Source organism: Phocoena sinus, chromosome X, assembly GCF_008692025.1.
Source record: "Phocoena sinus isolate mPhoSin1 chromosome X, mPhoSin1.pri, whole genome shotgun sequence".
Lineage (NCBI taxonomy): Eukaryota > Metazoa > Chordata > Mammalia > Artiodactyla > Phocoenidae > Phocoena > Phocoena sinus.
This window is the reverse complement of record NC_045784.1, coordinates 53,961,461-53,988,671: the sequence shown is the minus strand read 5'-3', so window position 1 is coordinate 53,988,671 and position 27,211 is coordinate 53,961,461. Positions and strand designations below refer to the sequence as shown.

The following is a 27,211-nucleotide window of genomic DNA, read 5'->3' as shown; positions in this document are numbered from 1 at the left end:
TTTTCACCTTTACTTGTTCCTTTATATTTAAAGTGGGATTCTTATAGGCAGTCCACATTTTGGTTTGTTTGTTTGTTTGCTTGTTTTTTCCAATCTGGCAATCTGCTTTTTAATTGAGGGTGTTTAGACTATTTATATTTAATATGCTTGTTGATATGGTTAGGTTGAGATCTACCACCTTTTTGTTTTTCATTTATCTCATCTGTTTTTTGTTCCCATTCCCCTCCCTTTATGCCTTCTTTTGGATTAAGTATATTTTATGGTCCCATTTGATCTGTTTTTCTGATTATTAGATATTATACTGGTTTTTATTATTTTAGTAGTTGCTTTAGAGTCTATAATATACATCTTTACTTGTCACAGTTTATCTTCAAGTGATCTCATACTACTGCAGATATAGTATAAGAAACTTACAGCACTGTAATTTTATTTCTCCCTTTCTGCCCTCTGTGCTATGACATTGATGCACTTCTTGGTTTAAACTGTTGGTTATCTTTTTAATGAATTTAAATAATAAGAAAAAGAGTCATTATATTTTTCCATGTTTGATGCTCTGTATTCCTCTGCTACTATTTTCCTTCTGCTTGAAGAGCATACTGTAACATTTATCATAGAGCAGGTTTGCTGGTGATGTAGCATCCCAACTTTTCTATGTCTCAGCAAGTCTTTATTTCACCTTTGTTTTTAAAAGTTATTTTCAATGTGTAAAGAATTCTATATTGGCAGAGGTTTTTTCTTTTTTTTTTCCCAGTACTTTAAAAATAATATGCCACTGTCATCTTGCTTCGATCCTACTTCTTTCCTCTTGGGTAGCATGCCTTTTTTCCTTGGGCTGCTGTTAAGATTTTCTCTTTATCATTGGTTTTGAGCAATTTCATTGTGATATGACTTGGTGTAGTTTTCTTCCTGCTTCCCATGCTTGAGATTTGTTGAACATTTTGGATCAGTGCATGTATAGGTTTCATCAAATTGGAAACATTTTCAGTTATTAATTTTTCAAATATTTTTCTTTTCTTCCTCCTTCTTCATCTCCAGTTACATGTACTTTTAGCCACTTGAAGTTGTCCCACAGTTTGCTGATGCTGTTTATTTTTTTGACCATTTTTCTCTATATATTTCATTTGGGAAACTTTCTATTGGTATGTCTTCATGTTCATTAATCTTTTCTCCTTTATTGTCTAAATTGACTAATGTAGTTTTCACCTCAGACATTGTAGTTTTCATCTCTAGATATTTTATTTGGGTATTTTTCATCTCTCCCACAACTTTACTTAATGTGGTCAGTATTTCTTCAAGCTTTCTGAACATATGAAATGCATTTATAATAACTACTTGTATCCTTGGCTACTAGTTCTATCAACCATGTCATTTCTTGGTCAGTTTTGATTTTTATTCTCAACATTGTGGATTGCATTTTTCCTGCTTCAAATTGCACACCTGGCAAGGTTTGGTTGGATGCCAGACATTTTCAAATTTACCTTGTTGACTGCATATTTTTGCATTCCTATAAATATTCTTGAGCTTCCTTATGGCATGCCATTAAGACACTTGGAATCTGTTTTATCCTTCTGGGCCTTGCTTTTCAGCTTAGTTAAGTGGAACCATATCAGCATTTAGTGTAGAGCTCATTTTCCTCATTACTGATGCAGAACTTGTCTTTGTACTCTAATGCTATACAAATTGTGAATATTTTCTACCTTTGTTGTTTGGAACAGTCACTATACTCAGCCCTTTGTGGACTCTGATCACTGTTTCCTCTAATCCTTTGAGGTGTTTCTTTCCTTGGCTTCAGGTAGTTACTTTCCTTACACACATGTGCTGATCAATAATTCAGTGAGTACTTGAGGGGGAACCTCTGAAAATTGTAAGCATTCTCTCTCTACACAGGTCTCCCCTCTCCAAAACTCTTTCCTGTGAACTCGAGTTTCCTTGGATTCTCCAGACTCATATCTCCATTTCCTCAATTGAGGGAGATGGCCAGGCTCTGTCTGAGTTCCCCATCCCTGTCTTACAGTCTAGAATATTTCTCTAGGCAGTAGGATGGGGCAATCTTCAGGCTCATCTAAGCTTTTCCATCTCTCAGAGATCACTAACCTTACTTGCCTGATGTCCAATGACTTGAGTTTTTTTCATAGATTTTGTCTTGGTGTTTTTGTTTGTTTTGCTTTTAGTTATTTTGCACAGGTGGGTAAATCTGGTCCCTGTTACTCTATCTTGACTAGAGTGGAAGTGAAAGTTATTCCCCAAATTTGGTTTTAAAGGACCAGATTTCACCATTTAATACACACATATTTTATATTTTAAAAATCTAAAGTCAGGATGTGTCTTAAATACAATTCTACCTTACAACTGCCATTGGCCAAGAGGGAATTGTGTTATTGTTCACGCATGAGCACATGTGAACTTGGCCATGGCTGTTCATATTATCATCCCTTCAATTGAATTATGTGCATGATTAACACTGTATGTGTTGAGTTTAATTGCCATTTAAAGTATCTTCAAAAAGATTTCATCATGGTTTTCCCTTGAAATAAAAAGTTATTGTGTATGAGAAATGACTCAGACTAGAAAAGTCTGATTAAAATAGTGTCTTAGGGACTTCCCTGGTGGCGCAGTGGTTGAGAATCTGCCTGCTAATGCAGGAGACATGGGTTCGAGCCCTGGTCTGGGAAGATCCCACATGCCACGGAGCAACTAGGCCCGTGAGCCACAACTACTGAGCCTGCACGTCTGGAGCCTGTGCTCTGCAACAAGAGAGGTTGCGCTAGTGAGAGACCCATGCACCGCAATGAGGAGTGGCCCCCACTTGCCACAACTAGAGAAAGCCCTCGCACAGAAACGAAGACCTAACACAGCCCAAAGTAAATTAATTAATTAATTAATTTTTAAAAATAGTGTCTTAAATCAGTCTACCAGAGCTCTTTCAAAAACTATTAAATGAACATTTAAATTAAAAGAAAACATTTTGTCATAATATAATAGGTAGCATTTTTCTCTTAGTAGTCCATAAGATAATGTGTACCCTATGTCCAATGGCATTTTAGATTCAATTAAATACAGTAGCCAATTAACTGGGATGTTTATTGGTAAAGCTAATCCAACTTGCTTCCAAATTAACAGTGGTTAAAACAAGACAGAAGTTCATTTCCCTCTCACATTATCAGTCTGGGAACAAGTGACCTGTGGTTTGTGTGGTTATTCCATGTTGGGGACTCAGGCTCTTTTTATATTGTTACTTCACCATGTGCAGGGTGTAGCCTTCATCTACAGGGTTGAAGATGACTTGATGTTGTGTATACATGTTAGGCAGTGGGAAGAGGGCAAAGGAGAAGTGAATGGCATACTCCTTCCCTTTAGGGTCACAGCCTAGATGTTGCACATATCACATGTGTTTTCATCCCACTGGCCAGAACATTGTCACATGGCCACAAACAGCTGCAAAGGAGAGAGGGAAATACAGACCTTAGTCAAGGTGTCACAGGCCCAGATGAAAATCAGAGGTTCTATTATTATGGACGGGGGGAAAATGAATAAGGTGGGGGGACAAGGAGCATCTGATCTGTGTTCTGTGTGACCCTAGGGTTTTCAAATTGTTGGAGCTGCCTAGAGAAGGAATGGATTGTCTAGAGAAATAGTGAGAGCTCTGTGACTAAGTTGTTCAAGGAAGGCCTAATTGAACACTTGGAAGTGATGTTATAGAAAGCACTTAAGCAGTGGTTGGCAAAGGGACGATAGATGCCTTTGAAGGTCCCTCCCAGCCTGGAGAGTCACATGTGCTCATGTCCTACCCACATTGGTCTGTGAGTCCCACTGCCTGTATGTGAATCACTTGTCTGCTGTCTGTGCCAAGGGTTTGGCGTCACTGAAAATGCCCAAGTACATACAGAGAGCTCCAGATAAAATTCTATTTAACCCCCAGAGATCAGGGATGGGGCATGGGGGTGGGCAGAGCAGCAATAACTAGTCAAAGCTCTTAATCAGATCTTGATGGTGGTAAGATAGAGCTGCTGGGTGAGTCAGGCAGAGGTTGTTTAAGAGAGAAATGAGACCAGCTCAGGGTGCATTCTGTTACAGGTCTCCAGTTGGGGCATCCCCTAAACTTCCCCATTGCTCTTCCTTTCTGAGTACAAGCACAGATAACAGGTGCCCTCATGCACTACTGGTGGGAGTGTGAAATGGTGTAGCCATCTTGCACAGCAAATTGGCACTGCTTACATGAAACAAGAATACACGTTACCTGTGTGCTAGATTTCCCACTCCTGGGATATAGCCCCCTAAATATACTCAGACAGGTACAAGAAAATTCATCAAAGTATTGTTTGTGGAGGGGGGATATAGAAGCAAAGTGAGAGTTTATCCTTGGAAGGGTGGACAGGTAAAATGTGGTGGATGACCACACTTAGAAGCAAGGAATCCTGGATCTTAACGTCAGAGTGCCATGTGAAAACTATATGTTATCATGAGTCTATACCGTGTGTGTGCGTGTGTGTGTGTGTGTGCATGCACGCGGGTGCCCAGGCACGCGTGTATTAGTCAGCTTATTCTGCCACAAAGCAATAACACATTCTGGGTGGCTTAAATAGCAGACATTTATTTTCTCACAATTCTGGAGGCTAGAGATTCATGATATAGATACCAGAAATTTTGATTTCTGGTAAGGGCTCTCTTCCTGTCTTGTAGATGGCTGCTTCCTCCCCGTGTCCTCATTTGGCCATTCCTCTGGTCTTGTGTGGAGACAGAAAGAGCTCATGCGTCCCTTCCTCTACTTATAAGGACGTCAATACAACCAGATTAAGGCTCTACTGTGATGACCTCATTTAACCTTACACCTTCCTAAAATTCTCTCTCCAAATATTTTGGAGATTAACCTTATACCTCCCTGAAAGTTCCCTCAAAGTACTTGGAAGTACTTTGCGGGTTAGGGCTTGAACATATGTATATTAGGGGACTCAATGCATTCCATAACATTCCTCCCTATGCCTCCCACCAAATGCATGTCTTTCTCACATGCAAAATTCATTCATCCCTTCCCAACAGCCCCAAATGTCTTCATGCACTCCAGAACCTATGTCCAGTCAAAAGTCTCATCTAAATATCACCTAATTTAGGTTTGGATGAGACTTGAGTTATGATTCATCCAAAGGGCGAAATTCCTCTCCAGCTGTGAAACCAGACAAATGATCTGCTTCCCAAGTATAGTAATAGGACAAGCATAGGATAGACATTCCCTTTTGAAAAGGGAGAAACCAGAAAGAAGATAGGGATGATAGATCCCAAGAAAGTGCAAAACTTAGCAAGGCAAATTTCATTATATTTTCAGGCTGGAGAATAATCTTTGGCTGGATGCTTTGGGCAGTATCACCCCCACCCTCACAGCCCTTTGCTGTTGCCTTTCTCCTGAGGCACTAGTCAGGGGAAGCCTGTCCTACTGAAACTGAGGAGGCAACAGCCTTGCCCCCAGGGCCTGTTAGGTCTAGACCCAATGGTGGGAATGGCAGCCTTGATGATCTCTTAATCACCTTTGGTGTCATTCTTTCCTTTACTTGAAGGGTGAAGCATGTCTGCAGCTAAGTAACTCTATTGTCCTGCCTTGTAGATTCCAAAAACTTTCCTTTATTTCATCCTCCCTCTGCTCCCCTTGGTCCATGCTGACAGTGTCTGTGCTTGTATAATCCCACCTCTGTTCCTGACTTCTGCTGAGATACCTAATTAAAATAATGAGTAATCTCAAGGAGTGGTTTTCTAGCCACATCCTTGGTGTTCTCTCCAGAAGATGCTTTATATTTTTTGCAATATGGATAGAACGAGAATTTTTCAAATCTTCAAGTCCTGGTTCATCTTGCTTAACGATTCTGCTGATTTCTCTCTCTCCTCTTGCATTTTACTATAAGCAGCTGAGCTTCACATTCACCACTTTGCGTAAAAATCTCCTCAGCTAAATATCTAATTTCATTGCTCACAGGCTCTACCTTCCACAGAACACTAGAACAAAATTCAGCCAAATTCTTTGCCACTTTATAATAAGGATCACCTTTTCTCCAGTTTCTAATGACATGTTCCTCTTTTCTCTTTGAGACCTCACCAGGAGCATCGTTAATGTCCATGTTTCTACCAACAGTCACTTCAATGCAATATAGGCTTTTTCTAGCATGCGCCTGAAACCTCTCCCAGCCTCTACTCCTCATCTAGTTCCAAATACACTTCCACATTTTTAGGTTTTTATTAAAGTAGTACCCCACTTCATGGTACCAAAATCTGTGTTAATCTGCTCAGTCTTCCACAACAAAATACCACAGACTGGGTGGCTTAAACAACAGACATTTCTTTTCTCACAGTTCTGGAGGCTAGAAGTCCATGGTCAAAGTGCAAGAAAATTTGCTTTCTTGTGAGGGTTCTCTTCCTGGCTTATAGTCAGCTGCCTTCTTGCTATGTCTTCACATGGCCTTTCCTCTGTGCATGTAGAGACAGAGAGGAGGCAACCTCTGTTGTGTCTTCTTCTTCTTCAAAGGGCACCAATCCAATTGGATTAGGGTCCCACATTTATGACCTCATTTAACCTTAATTACCTCTCTAAAGGCCCCCCTCTAAACACACTCACATTGGGGATTAGAGATTCAACATATGAATTTTGGAGGGACATGATTCAGTCCATAACACTCACACTCTCTAGATCTCTCTCTCTCTCTCTCTCTCACACACACACACACACACACAAACACACACACACACACACACACACACACTCTTCCCCTCTCCCTCTCCTTCTTCCTCTCCTTTTCTCTCCTTAATATACATCAATAATTTACCATTTAGAAGAGCACATGCAACACAATAAATAGGCATTAAGTAGTTTTGAATGGTTGCCTATGTGGGGCGTAAATGGTGTAGGAAATGGGGATAAACGAGAAGGAAGGCATAAGGAAGGAAGGAAGGGGAATTACACAACAGAGAGGCCTTATCTACAGAGAAAAAAGAGGGTGAAATTTAAAAATATTTGAAATAATGGCTGAGGACTCTCCAGATTTGTCAAGAGATATACGCCAAGTGATTCAAAGAGGATAGACTCATAGAAATCCACACCAAGACACATCATGGTTAATGTCTGAAAACTAGGGACAAAGAATGCCTTAAACAAGTCAAAGAGAAATTACACCTTACCTATAGGTGAAAACAGTTTGAATGACAGTGAATTTCTCATCAGAAAATATAGAGGCCAGAAGGAAGTGGCACAAGATTTTTCAAGTCCTGAAAGAAGAGAACTATCAACCGCAAATACTACATGTAGCAAAAATATCCATCAAGAATGAGGAATAAATTAAGACATTCTCAGATGAAGAAAACTAAGAGAATCTGTCACCAGCAGATCTACCCTAAAATAATAATAGCTAAAGGAATCTTTCCTAAAAGAAGACAACATGGAATATCAGGAAGGAAGAAAAACCAAGAGAAAGAGTAAAAATATAATTAAAATACAGTACATTTTCCTTCTCCTGTTTAGTTTTCTAAATCATTTCTGATGGTGGAAGCAGTAATATGGTTCTCTACAAACATAACTCTTATGTAGGAGAAATATTTCAGATAGTTATATTATAAATGGTGGAGGGTAAAGGGGGCGTAAAGGGAGGTAATGTTTCTACTCTTCACTCACCCTAATAAAAAGATGACACAGAAGACTATGATAAATTATGAAATATAATACCTAGAGCAACCACTGAAAAAACTATAGAAAGAGATACACTTAAAAACAGTATAGGTAAAATGTAATTCCAAAACACATTCAATTAAAGATAGGAAGGCAGCAAAAAGGAAACAGAGAATCGAATAAGAGAGAGATCAAATAGTAAACAAAAATTAAATGATACACTTAAGTTCTAACTTATCAATAAGTACACCAGATATAAATGGCCTAAATACTGCAATCCAAATACTGATCAGCCAAGATGATTAAAAAATATGACCCGTCTATGTGCTGTCTACAAGAATCTCACTTCAAATATAAAGACATAGGTATGTTGAAATAATGAAAGAAGATATACCGTGGAAACATTAATCCAAGGAAAGCAGGAATGGATATATTAATATCAGATAAAGTAGACTTCAGAGCAAAGAAAATTACTAGGTACAGAGAGGTACATTAGATAATGACAAAAGTGTCAGTCTGCCAAGAAGACCTAGCAGTCCTAAATGGGTATACACCAACAACAGAACTGTAAAATATGAGAGGCAAATCTGACAGAACCAAAGGAAGAAATAGACAAAGCCACAATTATAGCTGGGGTCTTTAACACACGTCTATCATTTGATGAAACTAGACAGAAAATCAGCAAGGGTATAGAGCTCCACAACACCATCAATGACAGGATCTAATTAACATTTATAGAACATTCCACCCAACAACAGGATACACATACTTTTCAAGTGTCCATGGAACGTAGACGAATATAGATAGACCATATTCTGGGATACAAAAAAAAAATTCTTAACAAATTTAAAAGACAGGAAATACAGTGTGTTCTCTGACATTAATAAAGTCAAACTAGAAATCAAGAAGTCAGAAAAAATACCAGGAAAAGGATAATAATAAAAAAAAATTCTAAAATAACGCATGTTTCAAAGATGAAGTCTCACGTGAAATAAAAATACACTGAACTGAGTGAAAATGAAAATGAAACATATCAAAATGAAAAATGAACATATCAAAATGGGATGATGCAGAAGCAGTGGTGAGAGGGAAATTTTTAGCACCAATGTTTACTTTAGAACAGAGGAAATGCCTCTAATTAATAATCTAAGCTCCTACCTCAAGAAACTAGAAAAGAAGAGCAAAATAACACCGAGGCAAGCAGAAAACAGGAAATAATACAGATAAGAGCAGATATTGATGATTAAAAACAGAAAGAAAAGTAGGGAAATCAATGAAACAGAAAGCTTAATGTTTGAAAAAAATACATAAAATTGAAAAAACTCTAGCAACCCTAACAAAGAAAAAAGAGAGAAGACACAAACTACAGACATCAGGAATGAAACAGAAAATGTCACTACCAACCCCACAGACTTCAAAAGAATAGCAAAGGAATACTATGAACAATTCTACTCGTGTAAATTAAACAAGTTACATGAAATGGACCGATTCTCAAAAAACACTACCACAACTCACCTGATATAAAATAGATAATTTGAATAACCCTGAAACTATTTAGAAAATTAAATTTGTAAAGTAACAACCCCCAAAACCAGAACCTCCATGCCCATTTGGTTTCACTGGAGAATTCTAACAAATGGTTAAAGAGAACTAACCCTATTTCTTAACAGTCTCTCCAAAAAGCAGAAGTGGAAAGAACACATCTCCATTTATTTTATGAAGCCCTTAATACCCTGAAACAATTTCAGGCAAAGACAATACAAGAAAATTATAAATTAATATCCTTCATGATTATAGATGTAAAAATCGTTATCAAAGTATTAGCAAACAGAATTCGGCAATATATTAAAAAAAAAATTGACACCATGACCAAGAGGGGTTTATTCCAGAGATGCAAGGTTAGTTTGTTATTCAAAAATCAATCAATATTATTTATCATATCAAAAGGCTAAAGAAGAGAAATCGCATGACTATGTCCATTAATACAGATAAAGCACTTGACAAAAGTCAGCACATATTTATGATAAAATCTCTTTTAAAAACTAGGAACGGGGGTGGGGGGACTTTCTCAACTTGATAAAGTACATCTACAAATACCCTTCAGCTGGCTAACAATACACTTACTTGTCAAAGAATGAATGCTGTCCTACGTAGATCACGAGCAAGGCAAGGATGTCCACTCTCAGCACTGCTAGTCCATATAGCACTAGAGGTTTTAGGCAGGACAATTAGGCAGGAAAGTAAATAAAAGGCGTACAAGATGGAAAGGAAGAAATAAAACTGTTTTCGTTTGCAGATAACATGATTTGTCTATGTTGGGAATCCTGATAAGTCAAAAACAAAACAAAAAACCAAAAAACTCCTACATCTAATACGTGAGTCAGCAAGATTGCAGAATGTAAGATCAGCATCAAAAACAAATAGCAATATGCATGTGGAAACTATAATTACAAAACATGAAACCACTTACAAGCACTCAGAAACATGAAATACCTAAGTGAAACAAAGATTTAACAAAAGATGCATAGGACTTTTATGCTGAAAACTACAAAATGCTAATAAAACAAATCAAAGGAGATCTAAATAGAGAGAGACACTGTATCCAGGGTTTGGAAGATGAGTCAATATAGTAAAGATGCCAATCCTCCCAAACTGATGTACAAATTTAATAAAATTCCCATCAAAATGCCAGAAAGATTTTTGGTAGATATAGACAAAATTATTCTAAAATTTATATGGCAAGGCAAAAGAACTAGAATGGCCAAAAGTATTTTGAGATATAAAAATAAATGGGAGAAATCGCTCTTCCTGATTTCAAAGCTTATTATATAGCTACAGTGATTAAGATTGTGTGATACTGACAAAGGGACAGACACATAGGTAATTGGAACAAAATTGAGAATCCAGAAATTGACCCACACAGTATGGCCAACTGATTTTTGGCAGAGGTGCAAAAGTAATCCGACAAAGGAAGGACAGTCTTTATAGCAAACGGTACTGAAGCAATTGCATATCCATAAGAAAAAAAAAAAATCTCAACCTAAACCTCAAACTTTGTACCAAAGTTAACTCAGAGTGGATTGTAGACATAAATGTAACTATAAAACTTTCTGAAGATAACATAGGAGAAAATTTGCAGACCCTAGAGCTTAGTGAAGACTCTTAGACATGACACCAGAGCATTATCCATAATACATATATATATATATATATATATATATATAGTCCTATATATATATAGGACTTCATCAAAAAAACAGTTTTAAGTGTTCTGCTAAGGACCTGGTTAAGAGGATGAAAAGGCAAGCTAATAAATGGGAGAAAATATTTGCAAACCTCATATCTGACAAAGCACTCATATCTAGGACACATAAAGAGTTCTCAATACTCAGCCCTGAGTAAACAAACAGTCCAATGGGCCAAAGACCTGCACAGACATTTTTTGGAAAAGGACATACAGATGGCAAATAAGTACATGAGAAGATGTTCAGTATCACTAGCCACTAGGGAAATGCAAATTAAGATCACTTTGAGGTATCACCATATACCTTTTAAAACAGTTCAAGCAAAATGGCTGGCCGCATAGAGGAACTAGATCACTCATACATTGTTGGCGGGCATGTGAAACGGTACAGCCGCTCTGGGAAACAGTTTGGCAGTTTCTCAAAAAACTAAGCATGGGGCTTCCGTGGTGGCGCAGTAGTTGGGAGTCCGCCTGCCGATGCAGCGGACGCGGGTTCGTGCCCCAGTCCGGGAGGATCCCGCATGCCGCGGGGCGGCTGGGCCCGTGAGTCATGGCCACTGGGCCTGCGCATCCGGAGCCTGTGCTCCGCGGCGGGAGAGGCCACAGCAGTGAGAGGCCCGCGTACCGCAAAAAAAAAAAAAAAAAAAAAAAAAAAAAAAAAAAAACTAAGCATGCAATTACCATACAAACCAGCAATTGCAGTCTTGGTCATTTATCCTAGAGAAATGAAAACTTACGGTCACACTAAAACTCGTAGTTGCATATTCATAGCAGCTTTATTCATAATCGCCAAAAACTGGAATCAGTCCAGATGTCCTTCAGTGGACAGTGTTTAGAATTGTCAGTGCATGGTGATAATAAAGAGCAGGCCAACTTTTTAATTGGTTCTATTTTTTTTTTTTTAATTCTCTGCACACAATGCACCTCTTTATTTTCCGCACCTGAGGTGGACTGCTCTCACTGCCCGGCCCTTGGTAAACCACTGCTGAGAGGTAACAGTGGTACCGTCAAAGGCTGCAGTGACACCACTGTCCCTCCACTAAAGCATGGGCCGGGCTCCCCGCCAGCCCCTGAGAAACTGACTTTAGAAATAGCAGTAAATAGAGGCTATTTCTGAACTCCATCTTCATAACCCTGCTTCCTTCTCATAACGAGGAGTCTTAGCCCTTCTGCCCCTTAGTCAGGGTCCCTAGTCCTTGCCATTTCTTGCCACGGTGGACAATAGGAAAAGGCTCCAAAACACCTTGGATTGTGGCCTCCCTGGCCCTCATACCCAAAGGATAAAGCTGCCATTTTGCTGGTGACAGCCCTCCTCCTGAAGGAGAGGAAATACCACGGTGCTTTTGAGGAAGCCTTTGTGCCTTTGATTTTCCAGTTCCAGGCAGCACTTTAACTGTGACCCCACCAGGTGAAAACCTTTGGTTTATTTTGACTTAATCTGGGATTGCAGTGTCCCCTGCCCGACAACACGGGGTTGTCTATAAGCAGAATTGGACATGGATGGAGGAGGGAGGATTAGATAAAAGGCACTCATCCAAGCAGGGAAAGATGTACTATGTTGATTTCTATGAAGTGTCAGTGAGAGAGACCTCTCACCCCTGATTTCATTTAGTAGTAGTCGCTAGCATCTTAACTGAATTGATCACAAATTAGGAAGTCTTGGGCCAGCCCTATAAAATGCCATTATTCATACTGACATTACGAGGTGACTTATGTTAATGATTATTATTATAGTCTTAATAAGTGGTAATATACCTCGCTACTCATGCTAGTACATGTGCACACATGCATGTGGGCACACACACACACACACACATTATACACACATCCTACCCATTGTAGGCTCTTTATAACAAAATTTAAACCACTGTGGTAAAGGAGATAACCATAGCAGAAGAGTTGGGCAGTGTGGGGAGGGATAGGTACTATCATTTGTTGACTGCTCACCACGTGCCACATACTCTGCTTGGGGACTTTACATGTCTTAGCTCATTTAGCCCTCAGCAAAGAACCTGTAAGGTAAGTGCTATTATTATTCCTGTGTTACTGATGAAGAGACCAGGGCTGAGAGAAGTGAAAAGAGATAATCCGATTATGTCACTCCTGCTGCTTAAAGTTCTACAATGATTCCCCCTTCTCCTGAAGATAAAAGTACTCGCTCCTCATCTCAATCTCCAGGTTGTGTTCTGGCAACTTCCCTAATTTCATCTCAGACAGCCCCCACCACACACACACACACACACACGCACACGCACACGCGTGTGCACATGCACACACACACACACACACCACTTGCAGTAGGTGTTCCAGCCACATTGACCTTTTTTCAGTTCCTCTAATGTGCCACATTCTTTTCTGTTCTAGGGCCATTGCAAATAGTATTCTCTGCCTGGACTGCTCTCCTCTATGTCTACCTGCTACCCACCATCTACCTCCGACCCATTCTCCAGGTCTTAGCTTAGATGTCACATTCTCAGTTTCTCAGGGGAGCTTCCTGTGACAGCCCCCTTGACTACAGTGTCCCTCAGACTATGTTAGAACCCTTTGGTGTGTCCTTCCATTGCATTCTGCATTTCATCCATATTACTTACCACTTAGTTTTACATGTGTTCAGGGTCTATTTTCCTCATTAGGTGAAGATTCCTGTCCACAGGCTGTCCTGTTCTCTGCTCTATCTCTAGCACCTAGTACAGTGGCTGGCACATGATAAATGTTCCATAAGTATTTGTTGAATGAATGTATCTTCAAACCTTCTATAATTGGTGCATAATCGGTGCTCAATGAATATAATTAAACTATAAATATAGTTGTTATTCTTATTGTCCAAGGGCAAATAGCTAGTCAGGGGCAGAACCAGGAATTATACCCACGTCTGAATCTAAAGCCCATGTTCCTTTCAAATTATGGCTCTGCCTGCAGAAATGGGTTCTAGGCCTAGCACTGCCACAAACTGGCTGTATGAATCAGTGTGAGACACTATATCACTCTGAATCTCAGTTTTCCCATCTGTAAATTGGGGTAGGGATAGGTGAAGTTTAGACTGCACTGTATGCAATCTAGAGGAAGAGAATAGAAGTCTAGATGGGAGGGGGCTCTAAGTAGTGGATTAACTGACCAGTACAAATCACTATCATCCCTCTGCAAGGCAGTTGAACAGGTATACCGAAAACCCTCACTATGTTTACGCCCCTTAGTCTGGGTAACCCCAGTCAGGCAGTGTGGAGTAGTGGGTGGTGTTAGAGAGCCCTGGGTTCAAATCACAACATCCCATTTACCGCAACTTACCATCCTGAACTCCCAATTTCCTTCTTTACAGATGGGATAATAACACCCATCCTTTTAACCTTTTCTAAGGTAAAAGCAATATAATAACTTGAAAAGAAAATTTTGAATATTGAAAGAAAAATTTCGTCTGTCATCCTACCCACCTTACATAATTCTTTCTGTGGTTCTGTGCCATTGAGGGCCACCTCTTGAGGCAGGAGCCACAGGCAATGCTGAAGGAAGGAGAGAGAATGAACACAGAAGCAGGCTGAGGTCAGAGGCCAGAGGCCAGGGTGTGGAGCAAGAGTAACCATGGGATGGGCTGGGGCAGAGGAGAAAGCCAGCTACTGAGGCAGAATAAAGGAGATGCCTAATCTGAGTAATGGATGATGGCTAGACAGAACCTGAGAACCAGAGAGTAGAGAGTGAGTGGGAGGGCATCAGTGTGCCCTAGAGGGGCTTCCTTCCAAAGTTTTGTGGCTCTTTCACTTAGGCAGGCTTCAGTGGTCTCAAAGATCCTTGAAACTGTACTCTTGCCAATTCCTTTTGTTTAGTCACATACATGTGTATTTTGAAATTGCAATCCTAGTGTATATACATTTTCATGGAGTATCTTCAACATTTTCCATGTCACAAGTCTTCATAATGATTCCTTTTAGTGGCTGCCAAATATTCCAATTTTGCCCATAGACCAGAAAGCATATCCCTGTGTAACTTTTTGCTTCCTTGACTTATTTCCTTAGAATAAATTGCTAGGTGTGGGATTACTGAGCCAGAGGGTATGCAATTGGGATTTAACAACCAGAAATAGGTTTTATGCTTTCTAGGAAAAGAAATGAGCTGCAGTTCTTCCCGTCTCCTGCCTCTTCTGGAACTGATGAGGGGACCCTATAGAGCTGTGTGGTCCAATATGAGAGCCATTATCCCCATGTGGCTGTTTAAACTTAATTTTGATCAATTGAGTAAAATTAAATAAAATTCAAAATTCAGTTCCTCGGTTGCACTAGCCATATTTTGAATGCTCAGTAGCTTCAGGTGCCTAGTGGCTACTGTATTAGAAAGCATAGATACAGAAAATTTCCGTCATTGTAGAAAATTTATTGGATAGTGCTGCTCTAGAGTTTCTCAAGAGGTCATGGTTGGCATCTTGGGTGGGAGTTATTTGTGATGTGGGACTTTCCTGTGCGTTGAGAGGCTGTTTAGCATTCCTGGCCCATATCCACTAAATGCCAGTAGTGCTCTCCCTTGAATAAATCTAACAGCTAAAACCTGCCCCATGTTTTCAAATGCTCCATCAAGGAACAAAATCATCCCCATTCAAGACCCACTGAGCTTTTAGCTTAGAAGAAAGAATCTCCTGCCTTTGTGGGGACGGCTTCAGGCTGCCTCTGCCTGAAGAGAGGGAAGCTTAGAAAGATGGCTTAACAAGATAGCCCTGGCTCAGGGCCTAACTCTGTACTCCATTTCTCTAACTCTGTACTCCATTTCCCTAACTCTGTACTCCATTTCCCTTTTCCTGCCTTCTCCTGCCTGGTCTGTTTCCTCCTTTGGGGGAATGGCAGGAACAAGACCCTGCAGATGGAAAAGATCAAGACCCGTTTGAAGGCTGAGTTTGAGGCCCTTGAATCAGAAGAGAGGCACCTGAAGGAATACAAGCAGGAGATGGACCTCCTGCTACAGAGAAAATGGCCCATGTGGAGGAACTCCGACTGATCCACGCTGATATCAATGTGGTATGTGGCTGGCTGCCTGAAGCCTATTTCTGGGCCCTTTGAGGAGGAATAGGCAGTGGTGAGTGCTGTGGACTCTCCTTGAGATATGGCTGTGGCCAATTTGGGGGAGTAGGCATCAGGCTATGGTGAAATGGAAGAATCCAGGAGTTCTGAGATCCAGCCCTGGCTCTGTCACTGATCGACTGTATATCACTGGACAAGTTCCTTCTTCTCTCGGGGCCTCATTTTCCTTTTCTGTACCGTGAGAGGGATTCAGTCACCTCTGAGGTCTCACTCAGCACTGGTGTACTCTCATTCTGGGAGTCTAGAAGTTGAGAGCTAGCTTTGGGGAAAAGCAGAGCAGGCAGATGCCTTGGGGATCTAACTTAAATTTAGGGCTCCATCCAAAGCTTCCAACTAAGCCAAACAAACCATCTCTGCCAGCCTACCCAACTGGGGCTCCCTCATTACAGTCTCTCTTTTGGAGACCCTTGGAATGTGGGGAATGAACTGCCTGCTATGGTGATAAGTCCCCCACTTTATAGAGTTATTAAAGCAGAGTCTGAATGATCACCTGTCTGGGCTGCAGTATTGGTGATTCCTTCACCAGGAGGGAGGTTGGAGGTGCTGACCTGTAAGGCCCTTTCCAACCCTTAGAGCCTATGATAATGAGAATTTTTTTTTTTTTAAATCACGTTTGAAGGAGCTAAGTTTCTATTCTTGGGAGACTCATTTCTGTGGCAATATCTACTTCCTGATATTGCCAGGCCTAGGGTCTTAAAGGAAATATGAATGCAATTTGGACAGTAGTTACCTGGGATTGTCTGTGTCACAAGATCACAGGATATCAGGGTCTCATGAGGAGTTGGCAGTTCTGCTGCCAGGTAACTAAGGATAGAGAAATAAACAAGGTATTAATCACAGAGGGGCTGAAAATCTGGGCCAGTGGATCTCCAACTTGAACATGCCTCATGAGTCACCTAGAGGGCCTGTTAAAACACAGATTGTTGGACTTCACCGCAGAATTTCTGATTGCTTATATCTGGGGTGGTGCCTGAGAATTTACATTCATAATGAGTTCCCAGTTGATGCTGATGCTGCTGATCTGGTAACTGCATTTTGGGAACCACTGATCTAGGAGAAAAGCCACTGGCCTGGGAGGCAAAAGCCCTGAGTCTTTATGTAGTCTTTGCTCCTAGGAAGCATTTCTCTGAGGAAGTTACTTCTTCTCTCTGAGTCTCAATTCTCTGATCTGTACAATGGTGGTGGGGTGCACTACATGAACTCTAAAGGCCATTCCAGCTCTAAGATTCTATATTTGAATAACAACTACCACTAATTGAACCTTTACTCTGTGTTAGCCCCTGTACTGAGCGCTTATATGAATTCAATCATTGAATCTTCACCAAGATTATATGAGGTAGGTATGAAAGTTACCACCATTATACAGATGAAAAAACTGAGGCTTGACAAGAGTCACATAGAATACATAGTGGGTTGAGGACTTGATCACAGATTGGTTTGGCTCTGGAGCCTGTGCTATTATCCACTCAGCTGTACAGCCTCGCTGAGAATCTTGGAGTCTTTTCTCTGTGCTTGCCTCACTCTGTGTTCCAGATGGAAAACACCATCAAACAGTCTGAGAATGACCTAAACAAGCTGCTAGAGTCTACCCGGCGGCTACATGATGAGTATAAGCCGCTGAAGGAACATGTGGATGCCCTGCGCATGACTCTGGGCCTGCAGAGGCTCCCTGACCTATGTGAAGAGGAGGAGAAGCTCTCCTTGGAGTAAGTTGCCTGCCTCCTGTCCCTGCAACATACACCACACACACACACACACACACACACACACACACACACACACGTATATATACACACATAAAGCCTGGTCTGAAAGTCAGGGTACCCAGTCCTAGCCCCAGGCCTGTCAGTGGCCGACTCATTGCATGACCTTGGGTAAGTCTCTGTGTTGGGCTGTCAGATGATTAGACTAGAATTACTAGATGGCTTTTAAAGTTCCTTGTGCAATTTGACAATACAAGACTATGGCTATGACTCTTTGTGTGTGTATGTGTCTGTGACTCTTAAGAGGTCACTTTCCAAGTCAAGGTCTAGAAGGGGTGTCCAGAAACCTTGAACACACAGAAAGGGTGAGCTTTCATGGCCTCCAGGGGCTAGCCTGGAACTTCACCTTAAGACCCAGAGTTAAGAACTGGGCTTACTTTACAGAGACACAGAGCTCATTTCTGTAGAAGGAATACAAGGGAACATACTTCCTTAAGGTAGAGCAGGCTGCCTGTGGAAGTGGTGAGCTTCTTATTCCTAGAGGTATGCCAGCGGAGGCCTGAGAACACTTAATAGGAATACTGCAAAGGAACATGGGATGGAGGGCAGACAAATGCCCTTTGAGGACTTGGCTAGCCTTGGGATTTTTTTTATTTTTCTGGGCCTGTCAGAGCCAAGGAGCAGGAGGAGTACCCTTCCCAACACACAGTGGGCCTGGTACCCAGGGAAAAGAGCCTTGGGCTGGAGAGGGTGCAGGAGCTTCCTACAGTGAGCCACAGCCCAACCCCCTTCGTTCTGTAGCATGGAGTCCTTAAGAGGGGCAAGGTCCTCCTTGCTTTCAGAATGATCCAGCTAATGTCTCTCATCTCCAAAGTTACTTTGAGAAGCAGAAAGCAGAGTGGCAGACGGAGCCTCAGGAGCCCCCAATCCCCGAATCCTTGGCCGCCGCAGCCGCTGCCGCCCAACAACTCCAAGTGGCTAGGAAGCAGGACACTCGGCAGACAGCCACCTTCAGGCAGCAGCCCCCACCTATGAAGGTGAGTGAGCTGGGTATGGACTGTGGAGGAAGCAAGGTATCCTCAAGCCGCCCCATGGAAGGTTGGGTCTGGGGCTTTGGCCTTACTTGTTTGGGGTCTTCCTAAAACAGCCTTTGCTTGGGACACAGAGGAAGGGGTGGTGTGTATGTGTGCTATAGTAGAGCCACTGGTCTTGTTGCCTCATATTCCCAGAGAGGTTAGAATGCAGGGAGATTGGCAGGCTCTGCTAAAGTATAATTTTCAGAAAGTTAGAAACGTGACTCGGACAAATATACAGTGAACGTGTGTCATTAACAAGGGAGCCAGCAGCATCACAAAGCTGGTTCCAGAAGCATTAGAGGAACAGATAATTATATAGTCAAGAAAGGAAAGGAATGCCGAAATAAGTTTGCAATGTTAAATCCAGAACTGGTTAATGTCCTACAGGAAAATAAAACTGTAATCTTTAGGATTACCTTTTCTTTGTAACAAAAATAATTTGCATCTCTACTGGGCAAAAGCCATTTGTGCCTTATCAACATTAAGTCACAGCATCTGGGCCCTGATCAATAGTAAATAGGCAAATAGTATACTATTTAGTGGAAAAGTATTTATAGCCAGTGGAACAGAATAGAGAGCCCAGAAATAAACCCACTCACCTACGTTCAATTAATCTTCGACAAAGGAGGCAAGAATATACAGTGGAGACAAGAAAGTCTCTTCAGCAAGTGGTATTGGGAAAGCTGGACAGCTGCATGTAAATCAATGAAGTTAGCACACTCCCTCACACCATACTCAAAAGTAAGGTCAAAACAGCTTAAAGACTTAAATGTAAGACATGATACCATACAACTCCTAGAAGAGAACACAGGCAAAACATTCTCTGACATAAATTGTACCAGTGTTTTCTTAGGTCAGTCTCCCAAGGCAATAGAAATAAAAGCAAAAGTAAACAAATGGGACCTATTCAAACTTATAAGCTTTTGCACAGCAAAGGAAACCATAAACAAAAATGAAAAGCCAGCCTAAGGAATGGGAGGAAATATTTGCAAATGATGCGACCAACAGGGACTTAGTTCCCAAAATATAAACACAGCTCATACAACTCAATAACACAAAAACAAACAATCCCATCAAAGAATGGGCAGAGGACCTCAATAGACATTTCTCCAAAGAAGACATACAGATGGCCAATAGGCACATGAACAGATGCTCAGCATCACTAATTGTTGGAGAAATGCAAGTCAAAACTACAATGAGGTATCACCTCACACCGGTCAGAATGGCCATCATTAAAAAATAACAAATGCTGGAGAGGGTGTGGAGAAAAGGGAACCCTCCTACACTGTTGGCAGGAACGTAAATTGGTGCAGCCACTATGGAGAACAGTATGGAAGTTCCTTAAAAGACTAAAATTTGAGCTACCATATGATCCTGCAATCCCACTCCTAGGCACATATCCAGGGGAAAACTCTAATTCAAAAAGATACATGCACCCCAATGTTCGTAGCAGTACTATTTACAATAGCCAAGACATGGAAGCAACCTAAATGTCCATCGACAGATGAACGGATAAAGATGATGTGGTACATATATACAATGGAATACCACTCAGCCATAAAAAAGAATGAAATAATGCCATTTGCAGCAACATGCATGGACCTAGAGATTATCATACTAAGTGAAGTAAGTCAGACCGAGAAGGACAAATACCATATGATATCATTTATATGTGAAATATAAAATATGATACAAATGAACTTATTTACAAAACAGAAACAGACTCACAGACATAGAAAACAAACTTATGGTTACCAAAGGGGAAAGGGGGTGGGACAGGGGTAAATTAGGCTTTTGGGATTAGCAGATACAGACTACTATGTATAAAATAGATAAACAACAGGGTCCTACTGTATAGCACAGGGAACTATATTCAATATCCTGTAATAAACCATAACAGAAAAGAATATCTATCTATCTATCTATCTATCATCTATATCATTTTGCTGTATACCAGAAGCGAACACAACATTTTAAATCAACTATACTTCAATTTTTTAAATAAGTAGTAAATAGTCAAATAAAGAGACATTCTCCTAGAGCAAGGGTCAGCAAACCAGAACCCATAGGCCAAGTGTGACCTGCTCCCTGTTTTTGTAAATAAAGTTTTATTGGCCCCCACACATGCCTGCTTGTTTATGTATTGTCTATAGCTTCTTTTATGTAAGGCAGTTAGAGCTGAGTAGTTGCAACTAAAATCATATGACCTGAAAAGAAAGTCCAAAATATTTACTATCTTGGCCTTTACAGAAAAAGTTTATTGATACCTGTCCTAGAGAATTAAATAATCCTTGAGTGAGCCTGTTAGATCATGCTCCAGTATAATGCTTAATGAATATGCAAGTCACATTTTGCCTTATTGCCAAATTTTGGATATTTTTCCTCAGTACCCCTCTTTGACTCTCACTCCCTTATATCCTTTGCATCCCTTACATCCAGCACAGGTCTTGCTACTTGGGACTCACTACTTGGGTCTTGCTCCTTCCTGTTGGGAAATCGCAATTGCTTGTGGGGGCCCCTGGGAAAGATGGGCCATGGCCTAGAAGAATCTGACCACTAACTTGCTTTGTATTGTGCCCCCCACCAGGCCTGCTTGTCATGTCACCAACAAATTCACCGGAATGCACCTATATGCCCTCTGTGCAAAGCCAAGAGTCGGTCCAGGAACCCCAAAAAGCCAAAACGGAAGCAGGATGAATGAAAAGAGGGAGAACACTTAGAGCTCTGCTGCTCATAACCTCTCCCCTTGGCCAGAGTGATTGATGTCTCCATGTGAAACAACCCTTCCCCACCTCTACAAAGTCTCCTATTTAATGTGATGGAAGCACAACCCCTCTCTCACTTTGCTCTTATTTCTTTTTGCTCTTGGAGTTTCTGGTTTAGGAAGAGATGTGGTTCAGGTGCTAATGACAGTTGTGTCTAAAGATCCCTTCTCTCTCACCCACATTTCAACCCCTGCCCTTGTTTGGAGCTAAGGGAAGGGTGGAAGTCCCAGATGTGATTCTCTGTCTCTTGTGCCTGAGGCCTGGGGCCTAAGGCCTGAGGGCCTGGGGAGACCCATATCTTGTTTCAGGTGAAGGCTCCAGTGTGCCCCCTCCCTGTACTTTTGCCTTAGGCTCTGAAGGGACAACAGTCTTCTTGCTGGACTTTTCAATAGGCTTGGTGCATTTATCTGCCCCACCCGCAACCTCATCTCATCCTCAAGGCCCGGAGGTAGCTTGGACAAGCTCTCCTTTTTCATATTCATTCGGGAGGCCTGGCTGTTATTATTGAGCTCACCACCCCACCACCTGGCAGTTTCCCAGATATATTAAAGTTCTCAGGTACCAGGCTATGTGTCTGGGGATCCTAAAATCTGTGGGCTTTTCTCCCATAATAAACCCTAGCTTTTGAAAATCAGTAGCAGATGTTCCCCACAGTGAAATCAGGGAGCCAGACCCACTCCACAAGTCCTGCCTAACTCGTTGCCTAAGTCGTTGGTCTGAGGGCTCTGCTATCGGGGCTGCCTTAGGCTGGAGAGGCCCCAGGCTGACATTTGTGTTGACTTTTGTTCAAAACCATTACTCTGGCACTTACTCAAATGGTATATCTTAGAGGTCAGAATAGTGGGTTGAGATTCAAGTGAATGCCAATCACTTTACACATGCAGGTAGGTGGGATTTCTACTCCAGTCTCTCTTCTCTAAGGCAGCCTCAGCTCAGGTCAGCTTTTGGCCACCCCTTTTTCTGTGGATTGTGTAGGTGGATTTCCCTCTCAAAAGAAAAGGCACCAGGCTCCCCAAGCCCTACAGCTCTTCCCTCCTCCAAAGCCACATCTCTAGTCAAGTCACTCTCAAACTTAAGGGACAGGGATGGGGGCTGGCTGACTGAAAAAGTGTTAGCTCCTGGCTGGGGAGGGGGGATATTTTTCCTTCCTTTCTTAGCTGTAGTTTTAAGTTGCCACAGCGTCTGTGTGTTCATAATATATAAAAGGTTCCTCTTCTCTTTGAAAGTAAGAGCGTTATGTCTGTACAAATCCTTTTAAATAAACGTTTGTTCATTGGAGTAAATGCTGACTCAGTGCCTACAAGTACCAGGTAACAGAAAAGATGTAATGCCCTTTCCCCTTCTGGGTAACTCTTCTTTACTCTTATTCACTCCACCCTACAAGTGAGAAAACCAGGCACACCGCCGCATAATAATTTACCCTATTTTTATAATAATTTCCATGTATTCAGTGCCTACTCTGTGTCAAGTCTCTATGTAAGATGCTTTATATAGATGATTGTATTTGGTTTTCAAAACAACCTTTCAAGCTAAGTATTCTTATTGCCATTTTCCAAAAATGTAAACTGAAGCTCAGAGAAGTTAAATAACTTGTACAGAGTTAAACAGACAGGTAGTAAGAGAAGTTTCAGGATTTGAACACAGATTTGTCTGGTACCAGAGTCCATTTTTTTCCCTACTTTTTCTCCATGATCACTTTTTTAAGCTTTTCTCCCGTTTGGGATGGCTTGATCACAGGAGTAGGTGAAATAACTCTGAACTAGAAATCAGGGACTAGGAATTCAGTGACTGATGCAGGAATGTAAAGGCCTGTTCCCCTATGAGGATACAATAGGGAACAACTCCGAAGGGTCATCCCAGCTTCAGAGCTCCCCATGGGTGGGCTGTGGTTTCCGTTAAGACTGAGTTGCAGTTCAATAGCTCCCTCTGTCCAATCCTGCCTCCTTCTCTTCCCTTTTCTTCTACAAGTGTTGATCCCAAGGGCACCCTAATTAATATCCTGTACATTAAACTGTCCCAATGCTTTCCAGAAACCCAACAGTTGACAGAAACTTCTCTGTGCTTCAGTGTCCTCATCTGGGAAAATAACAGTACCTACTTCTGGCACTGTTGTGAGCAATGCCAGGCATATAGTAAGCACTCAATGCCAGGCATGTAGTAAGTACTTCTACCCCTTGTGCCTCTGGTACCAGGTAGATTGGATAAGCGGTCAAAAGAAACACTATTTGTCTTAGCTGACATTACTCTACCACCCCAGATTTTGTTCAGCTACAAGCCTGCTTTTAAGGTGGCCTAGACTCACTCTGGGCAAAGGGAGGACACTCAGCTGTGTAACTTGGAGTACACCTTAACCTGTATAGCTCTCAGCAGGTCCCCGTAAAGTATAGGAGAAGTGGTCATTGCTTTGCATCTTTGGCACACTGGAGGTCAGATCTGTCAATGCAGCTGCAGCACAACTAGCCAGGTCAGCTGTTTCCCAGGGAACACCTCTGAATGGGAAGGGAACAATCAAATGTTGAGTACCTATACCTGCCAGCCACTGGGTGGGGTGCTACTATCTCATTTAATTTTTCTGGTTCAGCTATCTGTTGTGAAACAAACCACCCAAAAACTTAGTGGCTTAAAACAGCCACCATGTGTTTGCTTGTGATTCTGCAATTTGAGCAGGACTTGCTGGGAATGGCTTATTTCTATTCCATGTGGTGTTGCCTCAGACAGCTTGGCTGGGGCTGAAGGACCCAAGATGTGTGCTCTCTCATATCTGATACCTCAGCTGTGGTGGCTGAAACAGCTGTGGGCTGGCTGGGCCTCCCACCTCCCTTTGTAGTATTTTACTCTCCAGGGCCTTTCTTTCTCCATTGGACCTCTCTCTCCAAGTAGAATAGTGAGACATTTTTTTTATGTGGCAGCAGTCTTCCCAGAGGGTGAAAACAAAAGCTGCAAGGCCTTTTGTGGCATAAGACCAGAAGTCATACAGCAAAACTGCTGCTGTACTCTATTGGTCAAAGCAAGTCACAGAGCCAGCCCAGATTTAAGGAGTGGGGAAAAGAGACTCCGCCTCTTGATGGGAGGAGCTGCATGTATGCCAGAGATGGGGGCAATTCTTGGTCGTATTTGCAGACAACCTACCACATCATCCAACAGAAACCTTACAACGAAGGCATTATGCGTGTCCATTTTTACAGATGATAAAACTGAGGCTCAAAAAGGGTAAAATAGTTGCCCAACAAAGCACTAGGAAGGGGCAAAGCCAGGAGGCAAAGCTAGGTCTGTCTGCCTTTAAAGCCTGTGTTTCTTCTGCCTAAGAGCAGTTCTTCAGGTAAGTCTGAGACCTGGTTAGAGGAGACTGAAGAAAGGAAGAGAAGGAACAAAATAGAGTAAAAGATGAAGACGAGGCAGGTGAAGGAGAGAGAGATGAAGGAGGAGGAGGAGAGTAAGGGAAGTTATTTGTTATATTGGTAAGATGCTGTAAAGCACCTTCTTCAACATTCTCATTTAATGCTCACATTAATAGCCCTGTACTGTTAGTAGTATTACATTTTATAAATGAGACCCAGAGAGGGGAACTGACTTACGCAAGGTCATTTAGCAGGTTAAGAGCAAAGCCACAACTAGAATCCAGACCTTCCAATCTGGGAATAACCTGGTTTGGGGCTCTCTTTACACGTTTGACACAGTGGGGATGATTGTATACCTGCTTTGTGGCAGATGGGTCGCTTTTACACTGAGGATAGGTGCTCACTCCACAGGGGAAGGCCAGGCAATTTTAGCAATTCTGCTCTTAAAGTCCAGTTCCCTGTTACTATTATGCCCCCAGCTTTCCCATAGCGATTATCAGCATCTTTGCAATGATCAACATCTCCCAAGGTGAACTCTGGGAAGGCTGTTAACTCAGGGCCAGGTGCCCTTAGGTTAGGTACTTAACCTCTCTGGGGCTCCAATATCTCATATGTGAGGTAGGAATAGTAGTAGTCCTCTCCTCATGGCATTGTTGTGAAGATTAAATGAGCTAATCATATATGTAAAGTGCCTAGAACAGCACTTGAGAAGCATTCTGTAAATGATAGCTATGAGGAAGAAAATGATAATGATTATGACTGGCTTCCTGAGAGGCCAAAGATGATGATGAGGAGGAGGAGGGGAGGGAGGAGGAGGAGGAGGAGGAAGAAGAGAAAGGGAAGGGAAGGGGAGGAGAAGGGTGGGGGAGAAAAGGGAAGAGGAGGCAGGGTACAATAGGGAAGGGATTGCCCCCATGTAAGGCCTCCCTCAGAGGGAGAGTTGATAGCTAAGAGTCATGGTTCCTTTCCTGGAGCTTGATGAGATTCCGAGGCTCTGCTGCCACTTGCCACTGAGTCTGTTTCATAGCTATAAAAAGACACGGGCCCCTCATGGTAACTAGGCAGAAACCCCTCTTTTCACCACATTCTTTTCTGCTATGGCTGAGGAAAGACCATCCCTAAACAAGAATCCCCCATAAGTGGTCTAGGCTCATGTGCACTTCAGTGGTTTCTGTACTGTGCAGTACAGGGAAATGACACTGACCCAGGAATGAGTCGTTCCTGGGTTCAAATCCCCAATCCTTTATTTATTAGCAGTGCATTCTTGAGGAAGTTATCAAACTTTTCCAACCTCCAGTTTCCTCATCTGTAACCTGGAGATAATACCTACTGTGTGGGGTTGCAGTGAAAGATCTAAAAACAAAGAAGGCGAGGGTGACCATTCACTGGATGTCCAGAATTTAGTGGGCGCTGTGGGAGGCAGCATAGTGTAGTAGCTAAGAACGTGGATACCAAAGCCAGAGAGTCTGGATTCAACTCTCAGCAATGCCATTTGCTGACCGTGTGACCTTCAGGGAGCTCCTTAACTTCTTGAAACCTCATCTGTACAATGGGGGTAATAACAGAATTTACCTCATTGGATTGTTACTAGGATTAAATGAGATAAGATTTATGAGTTGCACATAGAAAGCATTATCTGAGTGTTTCATAAAGTAAACAAATCAAATCTTCCTACCAGCACTCAGTGTCATCAACTTAGAGATGAGAAAATTTAAGCTGGTAGAAGTCAACTGCCTTCAAATTTGGGTCTATCTGACTCCACTAAACCTCAAAAATGCTTGGAAGAGTGTAGTGATGTCTACAATCTTTTTTGAAATGCATCAAAACTTAGGTGGATTGGTGGATGGATAGAAGAATAGACATGTGATAAAAGAAGTCCAGTAAAATGCTAATTGTAGGATCTAGGTGCGGGCATATGGGTGCTACCTGTAAAATTTGCTGTATATGTAATTTTTTTTCATAATAAAATATCGGGGCCATAATACATCTACCTGATAATGTTACTTCTCTGCCTAAAAGCCTTGGTTTGTTCCCCAGCACTCCCACTTTCTAATTTGACCTCTTGTGTAATCAGCATAGCTCTCACTGACCCCCCCCCCCACCCCCACCATGTGGAATTGGCAGAGCACCGGGTAGAACAGATGATAATGGAGAGAGAGGGAGAGACAGCTCTGCGTTCCTACTTAGGGTGACCAACTTGTCCCAGTTTGCCCAGGACTGCTCTGGTTTTAACATCCTGGGAAATCCCTCAGTCCTAGGCCCAGCTGTACTGTGAGCCTTCTTTCTTTCTGGTAGTGTTAAGGGCAGCTGTCACCTCTTGTTTCTAATCCACGTCATAGCATGCTCAGGGGCTCTGGGCAGACAGTTTCAGATCTGGCCCTGA

General features: G+C 41.9%; 1 protein-coding gene across 1 annotated transcript in view; it reads left to right on the top strand.

Annotated features, from left to right (window-relative positions):
- ZC4H2 (zinc finger C4H2-type containing) overlaps positions 1-22,773 on the top strand; it is a 36,135-nt gene extending 13,362 nt beyond the window's left edge. The window contains 5 exon segments of the mRNA XM_032618721.1: positions 15,713-15,825; positions 15,828-15,883; positions 17,480-17,652; positions 18,524-18,686; positions 21,313-22,773. Coding sequence (XP_032474612.1) covers positions 15,713-15,825; positions 15,828-15,883; positions 17,480-17,652; positions 18,524-18,686; positions 21,313-21,426 — 619 coding nt within the window. The 3' untranslated portion in view covers positions 21,427-22,773.
- Positions 22,774-27,211: the final 4,438 nt, after the last annotated feature.